The sequence below is a fragment of the Podarcis cretensis genome (assembly GCF_951804945.1).
Source record: "Podarcis cretensis genome assembly, chromosome: 5".
NCBI classification, from domain to species: Eukaryota; Metazoa; Chordata; class Lepidosauria; order Squamata; family Lacertidae; genus Podarcis; species Podarcis cretensis.
The window spans coordinates 4,901,619-4,916,294 of NC_137174.1; the positions used below are offsets into that span (position 1 = coordinate 4,901,619).

Here is a 14,676-nt window from a genome sequence, read left to right on the forward strand (position 1 = left end):
CACAGGGTTCACAGATCTACATGATTATGCAAGCATGTGAAATTGGGAGGAATGTGGAATGCTTAAGGTATTTGTAAGAAGATAGATGGTATTGCAAACTTAGCTTAAAATTATTGGCCTAACAGAAACCTCACCTATAGGATAATAGATCAAATGCTAAATATGAATTAGTGTTGGTGTGACTGCAGGCACTTTCGGAGAACCTCTAATAAAGGTCAGGGATTAGTTCTTTGTGGATTTACTTAATTGCAGGTACATTATATTTGTTTTTAATGGGATATAAAGTTAGGCCTTCATGTATTGCCTTTCTCTGGTGTTACCGTTTCATTGCCTGTGTTTCTTTCTTAATTTGTTGTTAGCCATATCATGTTTGGCATAAGGGGCATTTTTTATACAGCTAAGGTGGCCTAGGCTTTTCCAGATCAGTTCTGTCCCCATCAAAGATAGAACTGCTGTATAATGTCAAGTTACTTAAGGTTTCCTAGTTACTCAAAGCAACATACAGAGTGAGTCACAATTATTTCAATATGTTTTCTTTCCTTCACTTTAGAAATTCAAGTGATATTCTGACTTGCCACTATTAAAAGAAAAACGTAGTAATAGGAATTGAGGAACAAAGAAGTTTTGTAAAGATTTGTAAACTCTTCAAAACTTTAATACGTAGTTATCTAGACCAGCTAAATAGGTGTTTGTTTTTTTGAAATTTATGATTCTGGTATCTTCAGTTGATAGCTTAGTGTTTTTTGTGGATTTGGTTTTGTTAAGCTAGTATGGATTTTTTTGGGGGTGGGGTGGGGTGGGGGGAGGCATTGAACAAATTTTAATGAAATTAAAAGCTAACATTTGGAAAGGGCTTCTTAAGGTTACCAAAAGTATATATGAGTTTCAGTATTGCATTAAATTGGGAAGCAAAGGATATTGCTGAATAGATGGAAAAGTAGTGTTATTATCCATTACTGTATGTGATTCTGCAAATTGTCTAATATGAAGGTGGAAGATGTTTTGTAGAGGAACATCTGAGATTTTAGTGTCCATTCATGGCTGTTACTGTTTGTTGCTAAATAAAGTATTTTTTTGGCTGAGTTCCCTTTCAATCTATGGACAAGTCAGAATTGTTCAGTTGGAGTGATGTTTTTGGTTGCAAGTAGCTTAACCCCACCAACATTTGTGGCTCACTAGTGAGGTAAAAAAAAAAAAGGGACGCGGGTGGCGCTGTGGGTAAAAGCCTCAGCGCCTAGGGCTTGCCGATCGAAAGGTCGGCGGTTCGAATCCCCGCGGCGGGGTGCGCTCCCGCTGCTCGGTCCCAGCGCCTGCCAACCTAGCAGTTCGAAAGCACCCCCGGGTGCAAGTAGATAAATAGGGACCGCTTACCAGCGGGAAGGTAAACGGCGTTCCGTGTGCTGCGCTGGCTCGCCAGAGCAGCGATGTCACGCTGGCCATGTGACCCGGAAGTGTCTCCGGACAGCGCTGGCCCCCGGCCTCTTGAGTGAGATGGGCGCACAACCCCAGAGTCTGTCAAGACTGGCCCGTACGCGCAGGGGTACCTTTACCTTTACTTTAGTGAGGTCAAAATGTCATTCTTTATGGCACTTGGGCAGATGTGTAGCTTCCCCTGCAAGCTGCAGACAAGTTTCTCCCCCTTCCCTGTTATATTTAGCAAGGCAAAGTGTGTGAAGGAGTTTGAGTTTGCCTATCTGGTTCTTCTTCATTAGTTGTTACTTGGGAGAGTGAATAATGTTTAAACCAGGAGAGATGGCGTAGTATCTTTCAGCTGTTGTTGGACTATAACTCCTATCAGTCCCAGGCAGCATGGCCAATTACATTTTTCACTTTTCATTTTCATTTTCATTTGTATACCACATTTCCCATTTGCTATACTCAAGGCAGTTTACAAGCTGAAGAAACATCAAAGTATACAGCAATCCAATCCAATGCAAATAAGTCATAATAAAAGATATCACTTTAAAAAATTCTGAGGGGGGATGAGAGTTTGGTAGGCTTTATTTTGTCTGAATGAACACCTTTTTGTTCAGTGAGTGTGCAGTCTGCCTATACTGCAACTGTCTGTAGTATGCAGGGGCTTTGAAAGTAGAATCATCATCATCATCATAACATCAACAATTACTTATAGCATCAAACATGAAAAACGTCCTGATACAGGACAGCCTTCGAATGTGTTCGGAAAGTTGTAGAATTGTTTGTCTCTTTGACATCTGATGGGAGGGTGTTCCATAGGGTGGGCACCACTACCAAGAAGGTCCCCTGTTCTAGGGGCTCCCCCAGCCCTCTAGAGCCCCTTGGGGGCACACTGGGAGGTATGGGTTGGAGGAGGAAAGGGACACAGGTTTTCCTTGCACAAGCAGAAGTCTTTGCATGAACAGGACCCCTTCTGTTTCATTTCAGTATATTTCAGCTGGCCATTCCAACACAGAGACTGAAAACAGCCTCTCTCAGCCTAGTTTATCATCCCATGATACCTCAAACAAAAAGTGTTTTTAAAACCCATTTAGAAGACACCAAGGAGGTTGCTGTTCATATTTCCTACAGAAGGAAGCTCTGTATCAGGGTCAGCAACCTTTTTCAGCCATGGGCTGGTCCACTGTCCCTCAGACCAGTGTTTCCCAACCTTGGGCCTCCAGCTGTTTTTGAACTACAATTCCCATCATCCCTGACCACTGGTCTTGCTAGCTAGGGATGATGGGAGTTGTAGTCCAAAAACAGCTGGAGGCCCAAGGTTGGGAAACACTACCTTAGACCATGTGGTGGGCCAGACTATATTTTTGGGGGGGAAATGACGAAATTCCTATAACCCAGAGATGCATTTTAAATAAAGGGACACATTCTACTCATATAAAAACATGCTGATTCCCGGACCGTCCGTGGGCCGGATTGAGAAAGCGATTGGGCTGCATCCGGCCCATGGGCCTTAGGTTGCCTACCCCTGCTCTATATGAAGTGCCCATCAGGAAGGCCCTATCTATCTCTTGGACTTACCAGGCTAGCTTCCCTTCCTAGTTAGCAAACAAGAAACGCTGATCTTAATGTTCTAATAGGTTCATATGGGGTGTAGGTGGTCCTTTTAAGTGGCTTGACCCCAAACGTTAGTGGCTTTGAAGTTCATTACAAGTGCTTTGAATTGAGTCTGGAAGCAAATAGGTAACCAGTGCAGCTGAACCAGAATGGTGTAACATAGTTTGAGCATTTATTCCTCCTCAACACCCAAGCAACTGTATTCTGTAGCAGCTGAAACTTTTGGACAATGAAAATTGCATTGAAATTGGATGCCAGTAGGGCAGGTGTCACTGTAAGAAAACAGCTTTATCTCGAGAGGGTCACAGCTGGTGAATTGTCTTGAGCTAGTAAATAGTGCTCCTACTCATGGCCAGACCACCTGTAATTTCACCGATCATATCTTATTCAGGAGGACACCAAGCTGTCGACTTGGTCTTTCTGATGTGGTCAACTAGTAATGAACAGTTGGCCAGAAATAAAAAGTTCCAATCTTAAGCTCTGGGGACATTGTGTGGGGTTTTGCTTGGCATGCAGTGCTGTGCTTGCGAAGGAACCCTGTTCATACACTTGTTGCACAACAAGACATTGCAGACTGGCCAAGTCCCAAAGAGTTTTTAGGTGTGTCCAGCCGGATTTTTTTACTTTGAGCAGAGGGCGCTGAAAGCAGAAACTGCTTTTTCAAACTCATTAATTTCACAAGAGATGAATAGTGTGGCAGCTTGGAGGATGGGTTCCTATTTGAGAAACACATGCTCAAAGCACCTCTGGGCATTTAGAATTAGTTGCATTGCTGTTTGGATCTGGGCCATAATGTGTAATTTATTGCATATATTAATGCTACCACATCTTAAGGAAACTTTAAAAAAAATTAATTAGTTGGATTTTCATACCTGGGATTTTTCATGACAGTTTATGTTGGATGGTAATTCTCTGTGATGCTTTCCAGAATATTGAGGGAGTAATTAAAGAAATGGATTGTGAGACATGGGTGTGGAACCTGGTGACTTTCCAGATCCAGGTGGCGACCATTTCAGGCACATCCACTTGACATGCGATCACTGACGCAGGGGAACTTTTGGCTCTGGAGGAAGGCGTAACAGGGTCAGGGTGGAATTGTTCACACCACCAATGCTCATGTGGGCCAGGAAAGGAACCCCTGTGTGAAATGGTTGCTGCCTGTTCTGGTGTACTACAACTCATATTAACCCAGACCACTGACCATGCTGGCTGGAACTAATGGGAGCTGGGAGTCCCATCAAGAACTGGAGAGTCACAGGTTTCCGACACTTGCTGTCAGATCATGCCTTAAATGGGTTGGTATTTTGTGAAACAGTTTTTGTACCCAATGCACTGCATCCTAAATTGTATTCCTGAGCTCCACTGCTGTGTTCTGTCCCTGAGAATTTTCACTAGAAATATGCTAGCTTGCCTCCACAAATATCTCCGTATGTCATGAGGAACTTAAGTATTTTGCTGGGGTCTAAGATGATAGGCATGGGTAGGTCTGCTCATGGTCCAGGAGGAGTCATTGAAGGATGCTTCAAGGCTTAAATTGTTCTTAGAAAGTCGCTTCTGGTATTGTCTTAGAAAGAGTTTTGGGAGGGGGAAGTGGTGAGGAAGCAGTTTTGGGACGAGGAAGTGATGAAGTGGTGCAGATTCTGCCTTTGAATGCAGTCAGTAGAAAGGAGTCAGTTTTGCAAAGTGAATTTTGTCAAAGTGAAAGCATCGTCCTCTAGTGTGAAGTGTCTGTTGTAATCAACTTTGGATGTTATTTAAAAACAATTTAGAACATCGATGTGTGTATCAAAGTTCAGTTTAAGTTCAGCTAATCTGCTTGGATCTTAAAACATCACATTAGCATGGGAGACTATTATGTAATAGGGTCATGTGATCAGCCAGGCAGGGAAATGTTTTCCTGTAAAATAATTCTCCATTACTTAATCCTAAAACCCCTGCAGTCAGGTTTTGCATATTGGAGCATTACAACTATGTTCAGACATGAGCTAAAGCATGTTTGGTCGAGATCATTGTGGTTAAAAATATTGACTTGCAGGCAACTTGCTAGTAAGTTTTTAATAGCCTTAACTGAGGCTAGGCTTCTTGATCAAAGTATCTGATCAGTTTTATTCTATCCAGTTAGTAAAGTGATGCCTTTTTTAAGCTATCGAAATTTTGTTTGTTGTGGGTATTTCATTTCCTAGAAAGCATCACTGTCATTATTTATCAAATAATCATTGAAGAGGTTGATAATGTACTGGAAATGCCAATTAATTTATTTCCACGTCATCAAATATTCTATTTCAAGCAATCATGGTTTGCTGTGCTTTGACACCACGTTTTCTCAGCCAAACTTACACCTGTAGTACTATTTCTAGGTAACATGTTTGGCCTCTTTCTGATACTTTTGAGGTATATTATATTTACAGCCCAATCCTGTGAGTGTTTGAGCTGAAGCATTTCTTGGTAAATGTGCATATAATTGCAACATTATTTTCCCAGTCTGATTTTTAGTCATTTCAGTATCTTTTAAAATTATGGAAAATTTTATAATTTCACTTTTAACAGTTGTACAGTGGTACCTCGGGTTACATACGCTTCAGGTTACATACGCTTCAGGTTACACACTCCGCTAGCCTAGAAATAGTGCTTCAGGTTAAGAACTTTGCTTCAGGATGAGAACAGAAATCATGCTCTGGCGGCGCGGCGGCAGCAGGAGGCCCCATTAGCTAAAGTGGTGTTTCAGGTTAAGAACAGTTTCAGGTTAAGAACGGACCTCCAGAACGAATTAAGTACTTAACACGAGGTACCACTGTAATGGCATCACTGTGGTATTGTGCTGTGGGTGTGTAAGTGGGTAACTAATATAGATGATGACATTCTGTGTGTAACCCCCGATCCTATACAGATAATTTCCTAAAATTCTTAGGAATAGCCGACTGATCGTTAGGAGATGGTCATTAGGGCAATCATTACTGGAAGCCCCTCAGAATGATGCGGTGTCATGATATGATGGCATTCCATGGAGAAAAATGTGGCTGTTGAGATTGAGATGAGCAGCACCATTGCCAAAGTCAGTCATTCCCCCTTCAAAAAAACTTCACACGTTTGTCCCTCCTGTTTGGTTCTCCCCCCAATTCTGAGCCAACGTTTCCCTGAACTTCGCATGGGGAGGCATTGCCATAGCACAGAGGCCTGGCTGCCCTCATCATGTTCTGCCGCTCTCGTGCTCTCTCTTCCCACAGATGCCCTTGGCTTCCAACCTTGATGGGTTCAGTTTCCAGCATGAGCTCAACAGTTTCCGTGCTTTGGGTGAGACTTGGAAGGCTAGCAGCTTAAAGGAAGGCTAGGCGATTTAAAAATCTGAATGCTCCTTTAAGTAGTCCACAAGAATCAATAGCTGTCCATTGTTCAAAATACTTTTCTTTTCCAAAGTTGGCTTAGTATAGCATATAGCTGAAGAAGAACATGCAACTTTGTGGTGGTTGTTTTTGCAGTCAAGTGGTTTATAAATTATGCGACATAAATAAGAATGGTAGGTTTAAATCTGGATCAAGAGTACACATAAGTAATTTTGCCAAGCCTTTTGATGTGAGTTAATTATTTTTAATATTCTAAGAATGAGTGAGATACTCTTTCCCTTTGAGATACTGAATTCATTTCCACTCATTTTTTATACAGCTTTGTTTTGTGAAACTGAGTCTAAATGTGTCAGAGCTCCCTCATTTTTAAAAAGTAGTCTGGACTATTAAGGATGAAACACAATCCACTTACGCTTCTCTACTGCTGTAGAGATAAATTCCAGGGCAATTGCTTTTGTGCTGAGTGGGGGAAGGCAAAGTCAATCTCTTTCATCAGATATGTTAAGGTACTGGCTGTTCTTCTAATCATTGTATTGTAGGAGACTGGAGTGAGTCATCGCTAGCTTAAATGTTGGTATTTTAGTATCTAGTTTATTTTTTAAAAGTCCTGTGTGTGTAGAGATTTTTCTGGTGTGGTCGTTGCTATGACTTCATAATATTTCCCCAAATATGCCTGTTCCTACTTTCTCACCATGTAGCATCAATGCTATGTACAAGCCTTAAAATTAATATTAGCATAACTTGATGTATCATGAAGAAAGTGCTTTATTCAAAAAATATTATGACTTGTCTGATTGGAAAGAGTGTGTGTTTCTTCATTGCTGTATTAACCACTCCCGGGTTCCCTTGGCATGTAAACATTACAAAGTCAAAAGGCTGAATTCTGAAAGGTAAATATTTCCATAAGGTTGGTCTCGGAAGCCAATTTATTAAAAACAAAAGGACATTACTGTATATAAGTTTGAAAAAGATCTTATAATTTGGAGGTTTGAATGACTTTCTTCATCACAAATGAAAATTTGGGACAGTAGAAATTTAAATAGAGCCAAGGCTGCTATGGGTAAGCTCTTTGCTGTCTGTTTCTCAGAGTTGCCCAGCTAAAATTTCAAAATGTTGGTAGTAGCAGTGTAATCCTTAGCTAGAACTCAGCATGGAGGTTTGGCTATGTTTTGGTCTGTATGAATAGCAGTTTTCATGATATTCACCTTGTTCTGTACTTGATATCTAGATGTATTTTGTAACTGACAACCATGAAAACACTTTTCTGTATGCATTGAACTCAAATTTAAGGGCTTTTGCTAAGCATTTTGACATGCATTGATTATGATCCGGGTGGTGGTGAGATGGTCGGCAAAGAACGTTCAAGCTTGGCAACAAAAAAATGATTTCTGTAAGTAGATGGAATATAGTCCAAGTCGACCTGAGCACATGAGGAAAGGAGGGGACTAAAAATCCTTACTAATGCCATTTAAAATTAGAAAACAGCCTTGTCTGTTTTCTAGGGAGCCTGATTTAAGTGCTGTAATGTAACTTTGCTGGTACATTGGCCCTGGGTGTTTGTATTCTGACTGCAGAAGCTCCAAGACCTGCTTGCCCCTAGACCTGTTGGCTTTGCCTGGAGACTGGATGCAAAACAGGTGACTTGGGCTTTGTTTACACATAACGCGAAACCAAACTGGCTTAATGTGAACATCCTTGCTTTCTGGGAGGAGATTGCAAACACTCTGCTTCCTTCTTGTCCTTTTTTGGTCAGTTCAGCACGGCACTAAACCCTGGTTTGGCTTATCATCCAACTCTGGGTTCATGGGTGAGCTGTCTGCTCCTTCATCACCATCTGTAGAGAAGGTTTGTTCCTGGGTACCGACTGTGGTTAAGGAGGAAAGAGCTTTACCAGCATTCTGGGTTCAGACAATACGCTAATCCAAACGCTGACTTGGCTGCAGAGGAGAAAAGTGGATGTGAGTTCCTTTCTTGGAGCCGGCATGTTTGTGCAGTCCTGGTAAAAGTCATAGTTTGGCTTACCGTGACATGTGAACCAAGCCATTAACTTAATATTTCTCTTGAGTATTTACCTCTTCTGACAGTTCAATCCTGCCAGATATGGCTCTGTATAATCCAATGCAATACAATACAATACAATACAATACAATACAATACAATACAATACAATACAATACAATACAATACAATACATAAAACAGATATGGCTCTTCCCCCCACTTCCTCTCCACTGCAAACTTACAATCATTTTAATTCTTTAAAAATGTGCAAGTTCAATTCTTTGTTCCGCTGATCTTTGTATTTCCTCTCTACAGACTTTGAAGAACTGATATTTACAAGACTCCGGATTGCACTGGGTGTGTAGAGATGTCTGACTCGTATTATGATTCTGTTGAAGAGGTTCCTAGTGACAGCTTCTGGGAGGTAATTAAGAAAAAAAAGGAAACAATATGTTTTTTAAAAGTACAGGAAGAGCTATGTTGCACCATAAGAAACCCCAAAATCTGTATTGGAGCGACATTTTTATTAGACCAAGCAAAATACCATAAAAGAGTGTGCTGGGTTTTGACTTCTCCAGAACTCGTCATCAGGCTGAATGGTAAATGTGTTATGTGCCCTGAGTGCTCGCGTTTGGGAGTTGGAGAAACAGCATTTTCTAGGTGGGGTTGCACTCCCTTGAAAGGAGCAGCTCACAGGTTGGGCTGTGGTCCTGGATTCAGCATTCTCACTGGAGGCTCTGGTTGCCTCAGTGGCCACGAGTGTCATTTTCCAGCTCCAGCTGGTTCACCAGCTATGGCCTCCTTTGCACAGAAATGACTTGGCCTCTGTGCTCCATGCTCTGGTAACTTCCAGGTTGGATTACAGTGGTGCCCCGCAAGACGAATGCCTCGCAAGACGAAAAACCTGCTAGACGAAAGGGTTTTCCGTTTTTCGAGGCACTTCGCAAGACAAATTTCTCTATGGGCTTGCTTCGCAAGACGAAAACGTCTTGCGAGTCTTGCGATTTTTTTCGCTTTCCCCCCCTTTTTCTAAGCCGCTAATAGCCGCTTTGCCGCTAAGCCGCTAATAGCGCTAATCTACTAAGCCGCTAATAGGGTTGCTTTGCAAGATGAAAAAACCGCAAGATGAAGAGACTCGCGGAACGGATTCTTTTCGTCTTGTGAGGCCCCACTGTATTGCAGTGCCCTCTATGTGGGGCTGACACTGAACTCGGAAACATCAATTGGTTCAAAATGCAACTGCTGATGTTCCATTTAAATTGCATATAAACCCTCTTTTAAAACAGCTGTATTGGTTGTCTCTCTTTTATCAGGGTTTCAGTTAATCGGTTTAAGCAATTATTGGATTCAATGCTATACAAAATGTGTAAATTGATTAAGTCATATACTAGACTTTTTTCTGCCTGTGTTTTCTCAGTTCAGTATTGACTTTATACTTTACATAAAAAAAGATTATTTATTGCTTATTATTATTGTCTACCACCTTTCACTCTAAGGTCCCAGGATGGGTTACAACATTAAAACACAATCTTAAAAACACATGAGCCTACGATTTTTATCTGCCTTGGTAAACCCCCCCCCAAACCCCCCCCCCCCCCCCGCATGTTGCTGTCAAGCTGTGCTGCTCTCACAAGTTATGTAAGCTTTGGCCTGTAGAGCTTTCAGTTTGTGTCTGGTAAATCTAAGGTCGGGTCTCTGTCCATTTGTAAAGCTTTCTTGGCAGCCTTGGCAAGCTACTATGTCCACTTAAAGGTAAAGGTAAAGGTACCCCTGCCCGTACGGGCCAGTCTTGACAGACTCTGGGGTTGTGCGCCCATCTCACTTAAGAGGCCAGGGGCCAGCGCTGTCCGGAGACACTTTCGGGTCACGTGGCCAGCGTGACATCGCTGCTCTGGCGAGCCAGAGCCGCACACAGAAACGCCGTTTACCTTCCCGCTGGCAAGCGGTCCCTATTTATCTACTTGCACCCGGAGGTGCTTTCGAACTGCTAGGTTGGCAGGCGCTGGGACCGAGCAGCGGGAGCGCACCCCGCCGCAGGGATTCGAACCGCCGACCTTTCGATCGGCAAGCCCTAGGCGCTGAGGCTTTAACCCTACTATGTCCACTTAGCTTACCACATAAGGGTGTTGCACAGGTAAAATGGGAACTTCACTGTAATGTAAGCCACCCTGACCTTCACAGAGGAGGAGCAGGCTAAAAATATGCAGGTTCATTAGATTTAAAATCTGTCCTCATTGGGGAAAGTAACCATTGATGGGAGTAACATTATTGAATTACAGACCTCTGTTACAAGTGGTGTGCCTCTGAAAGTGTCTGGATAGACTGCATCTTTAAATTGCACTGTCATTGTCAGTCTTTCCACTGTGAAAAATATCACATTTTTGTGCTAACAGTACATTTACCCTACCCCATATGTTTCATTCTTAGCTATTTGCGGGGTGTTCAGGAGTGCCTCCCTTTTGGACCAGCTTGGTTACAGTCAAACACAAATAGAGCTCTACCCTTGTTACCCCTTAGGGTGGGGAGGTGAAGGAGATTTTCGGAGAAGTTGTTGACTTAATTCTTTGTCTTTACCGTGAAATATTTGGGAAAGATACCTGTTTCAATTAAGCTGACTAGTGCTGTTCCACTTGTTCATTAATCATCAGAAGTTTGGGTTGAGTGGTAAAGTTGTCAAGTTTTCAGGTTATTCTGGATAATGAAATCTCTCTAACTGGGGAGCTGACCAACAGAATGGCAATTTAGGTTTGATAAGTAACTGAAACTGATGAACACTGGAGGAGAAAGCGATAGCACAATGAGAACAGTAACTTGGTATGCAGCACCTGTGAAAGACTAATTCTGTGAGAGGGATAATTAGGAAAGGGAAAAAGGGAAATAAATCGCCGGTGTTGTAATGCTGTTACACACTTTGATTATATGACCCTATTTGGAATGCCACATAGGGATGAAGCAGGGCTGAAGTATCCAAGGCATAGCCCAACGTACTGTTCTCAGAAAGGCTGTTGTGGAGCTAGATAACTTGCAAAAAAGGGCAACCAAAAGTATCAAAACCAAAAGCCTCCAAAAGTTTCCAAACTGTCTTCAGAGGCAGCCCCACATATAACACATAACAACAACAACAACAACAACAACAACAACAACAATTATTTATTATTTGTACCCCGCCCATCTGGCTGGGTTTCCCCAGCCACTCTGGGCGGCTTCCATAAAAACCAAAAATACACTAAAATATCACAGATTAAAAACTTCCCTGAACAGGGCTGCCTTAAGATGTCTTCTGAATGTCAGGTAGTTATTTATCGCTTTGACATCTGATGGGAGGGCGTTCCACAGGGCGGGCGCCACTACCGAGAAGGCCCTCTGCCTGGTTCCCTGTAGCTTTGCTTCTCGCAATGAGGGAACCGCCAGAAGGCCCTCGGCGCTGGACCTCAGCGTCCAGGCAGAAAGATGGGGGTGGAGACTCTCCTTCAGGTATACTGGGCCAGTAATCCAGCTAATGTTGGGGAAGGTAACAAGTAGGTAAGCTTGTGATGTTCTGCACTTGGTCGCAATAGCCATTGGCTGGAAGTGAAAGAGTTTCACAGCTCATTCCACATACCAAATGAACTTCAGAATCTATCCTTGGGATTGCTTTTCAGACTTGAGATTTTTAGAAATCATTTTGATATGACATAAATTGTCTGCTGTTTTAAAGAGAGAGCCCACTGAATGTGTCTAAGCCCTTGGTCCATGTCAAAGTAGCTTTCTGCCTGCTGATTATAACACAAGTAGAAACTGATTCCAGATGTAGTCTACAAAATAACTAAATGGGGGAGACCTTGTGGGAAGAAACGTACCTGGTGGAAAGCTGAATTTTCCTCTTTTCTCCACCAGCTGCATTTATAGATATGCTAGCAAAATCTCAAGATTTCGTTTGCCCCAAACAATATAAAAATACCGATGTTAAAAACTTAATTTCCAGCTTTCATGTTCTGCTACTAGGGATAAAAATGTGAAGGTTTTGAAGTATTGCTACATTTCATTTTCTGCTTAAGCAAACTATCGCAAGGAGGTCTTTGCCTTTGTGTATGCTAAGCACAGGAAACCAACTGGTAACATCTTTCCACTTAGTAAAAACAAAGTATGGTTAACTTTTTGGATCTTCTTTGTAAACAGTGCTTTGTTCAAATTTTGCTTGCCGGATTGCAAAGATCAAAAACTATAAAATGCTCTCAGAGGCTATTTTCCATCAGAAGCATTTGACCTGAAAACAAATGACACATTCTTTTATCTTTAGCAGCCAAGCAGAATAAATTTCCCAGTAGCTTCCCCCTCCCATCCTCAGTTATATTTGCATAGTATCATCATGGCCCATTGTTTCTTTTTTTAAACTAGATTCCTGTTTTGCAGATAGAACCCGGACTCTATTCAGTCATCACAACAGACTGTGGTGCTGGCAAAACGGAATCAGAAAGTTAAAAACTATGGTGAATTACGGTTTGCAAACCATTTGTGGTTTGCTGTGATGTCCAAATTGGCAAACCATATTTACACCTGTTGTTCCAGCTCTAGATAATAATTTGCTATGACCCAAGTGCTGAGAGGATGGGATACAAAAGCAGATGAACAGGTCTGGACCATACATTGCCTGTAATTTGCATTGCAAGCTCATCCTACTGCTTTCTGGCTTGTCTGAATAGAGCCTCAGGTTCTGCTTGTGTAGGCACAACTATTTGCCTCTAGATAACTTTGCTATTGTAGGAATTATGCAGCCTTTAAATATCAGATATTTTATTTACTTATTACATAAAAATTATATACTGCAGGATTGTAAAATACCGAAAAGCCATTTACAAAAATATAAAAACTTTTTGAAAGTTACTGAAGTGTGTTCATGGTTGCATTTTTATCTCTGACTTTCATTTACAGTACTTTTCTGTGTTATAAAATGAGGGTTTTTTACTCAAAATTAAAGTTAAGCATGGGGGGTGGTCTTATACATGGGTGGTGCAGAGGGGGGACGGGCGATTGGTTGCAGCCGTGAACAGGATCTTGTGATTGGGTGGGTGAATGGTGTCTGCTGTAAGGGCTGCTTTGTCAGTTGGGTGAGTTATTTGCAGTTATTTGTGGATGTGTAAATGGCTGCTTTGGATTGTTAGCGTTTCAGTTGGGTGAGATATTTTCAGCAACTGGGCACTCCCCCCCAAAAAAACAACTCTTGTCAATCCTCCCTGAAAAAAGCTCAACAACTCAAAAACTCAACAATCTCCCCCCCCCCCCAAAAGCTCAACAACTCTGTGGCATCTCCCCCCATTTTCTTTAAATCAGGGACTGTGATCTACTCACAGAATGAAAATCTGGCAGTGATCTACCCCTCTTGAAATTGTGCGCAGATAAAGAAAAGAGGGAGGGGACGGAGCCGAATGCTCCTTTTCCTCCCATGGACGAAAATGAGCCCGCGACTCACTTCTAACAACCGCAGGTCGGCCTGTCAATCGCGGTCGACCTGTCAGACATCCCTGCTTTAAATTTAGTCCCCCAAAATAGGGGGCGTCTTATATACGGGGGCGTGTTACACACGGAAAAGTACAGTAGTTTGGCTACAGTATTTAATTACCTTCTGCCTCCCCTCCCCCACACTCTCCAAGGCCATACAAGTTAATTTCCTGTGAAGTTCCCATGAAACCTGCCTGCAGTTTGTGGAAGTTCAATCCAGGAACCACCTTCATGGTTTATAGGCAGCTCCCATTGCACTTTGAACTTAAGTGTGGCTTACATAAAGATGCCGCAGGTCACCAGTGAATCTTAGCAATACAATATAAGATTTAGTAGATACCGAGTAAATAGCATTAGGGATTTGACTGTTGTGTACATGAGGATAGTGCTAAAAGCAGATTGTTTACAATGGACCCAAAGGTCTAAAGGGTTTCCCCTTCTGAAAGCATCAGGTGATACTGTTCCGTATAAGCTGTGCCAGTTGCAAACGTCACTTATGATGTACTCCGTATTAAGTGGAAATACTTGCAAGTGTATTGCCAGAAGAGAATGCACAACAAGGACATGGTGTCTGTCTTGAGTTTGGCAAGACAACAGGTTCATTTGTAAGTGAGAATATTTGGCAGATGTATTTGTACGCTAAGAGGACTTCAAATTTCACTCCTGTAGGGAGTCTCCCGTGATTCATGGCTGCTTCTCTCCTATTCTAAGTGGCACTGCCAATGCAGAAACTACAAGGGCTCAGAATACCTTTTAGTAGCAGTGAGAGTCTAAGCTTCATTTTCCTGCCCCTTTGAGGGTTGCCAACTGAAAAACATTTGTATGAA

The 14,676-nt window shown here is 42.2% G+C and overlaps 1 protein-coding gene across 3 annotated transcripts in view; it reads left to right on the top strand.

The window, feature by feature from the left end:
- PACSIN2 (protein kinase C and casein kinase substrate in neurons 2) overlaps positions 1-14,676 on the top strand; it is a 51,160-nt gene that overhangs the window by 12,308 nt on the left and 24,176 nt on the right. For all 3 annotated transcript variants that reach the window (XM_079975312.1, XM_079975313.1, XM_079975314.1), the window contains exon 2: positions 8,687-8,795. In XM_079975312.1, coding sequence (XP_079831438.1) covers positions 8,739-8,795 — 57 coding nt within the window. In that variant the 5' untranslated portion in view covers positions 8,687-8,738. The remainder of the gene's footprint in view (positions 1-8,686; positions 8,796-14,676) is intronic.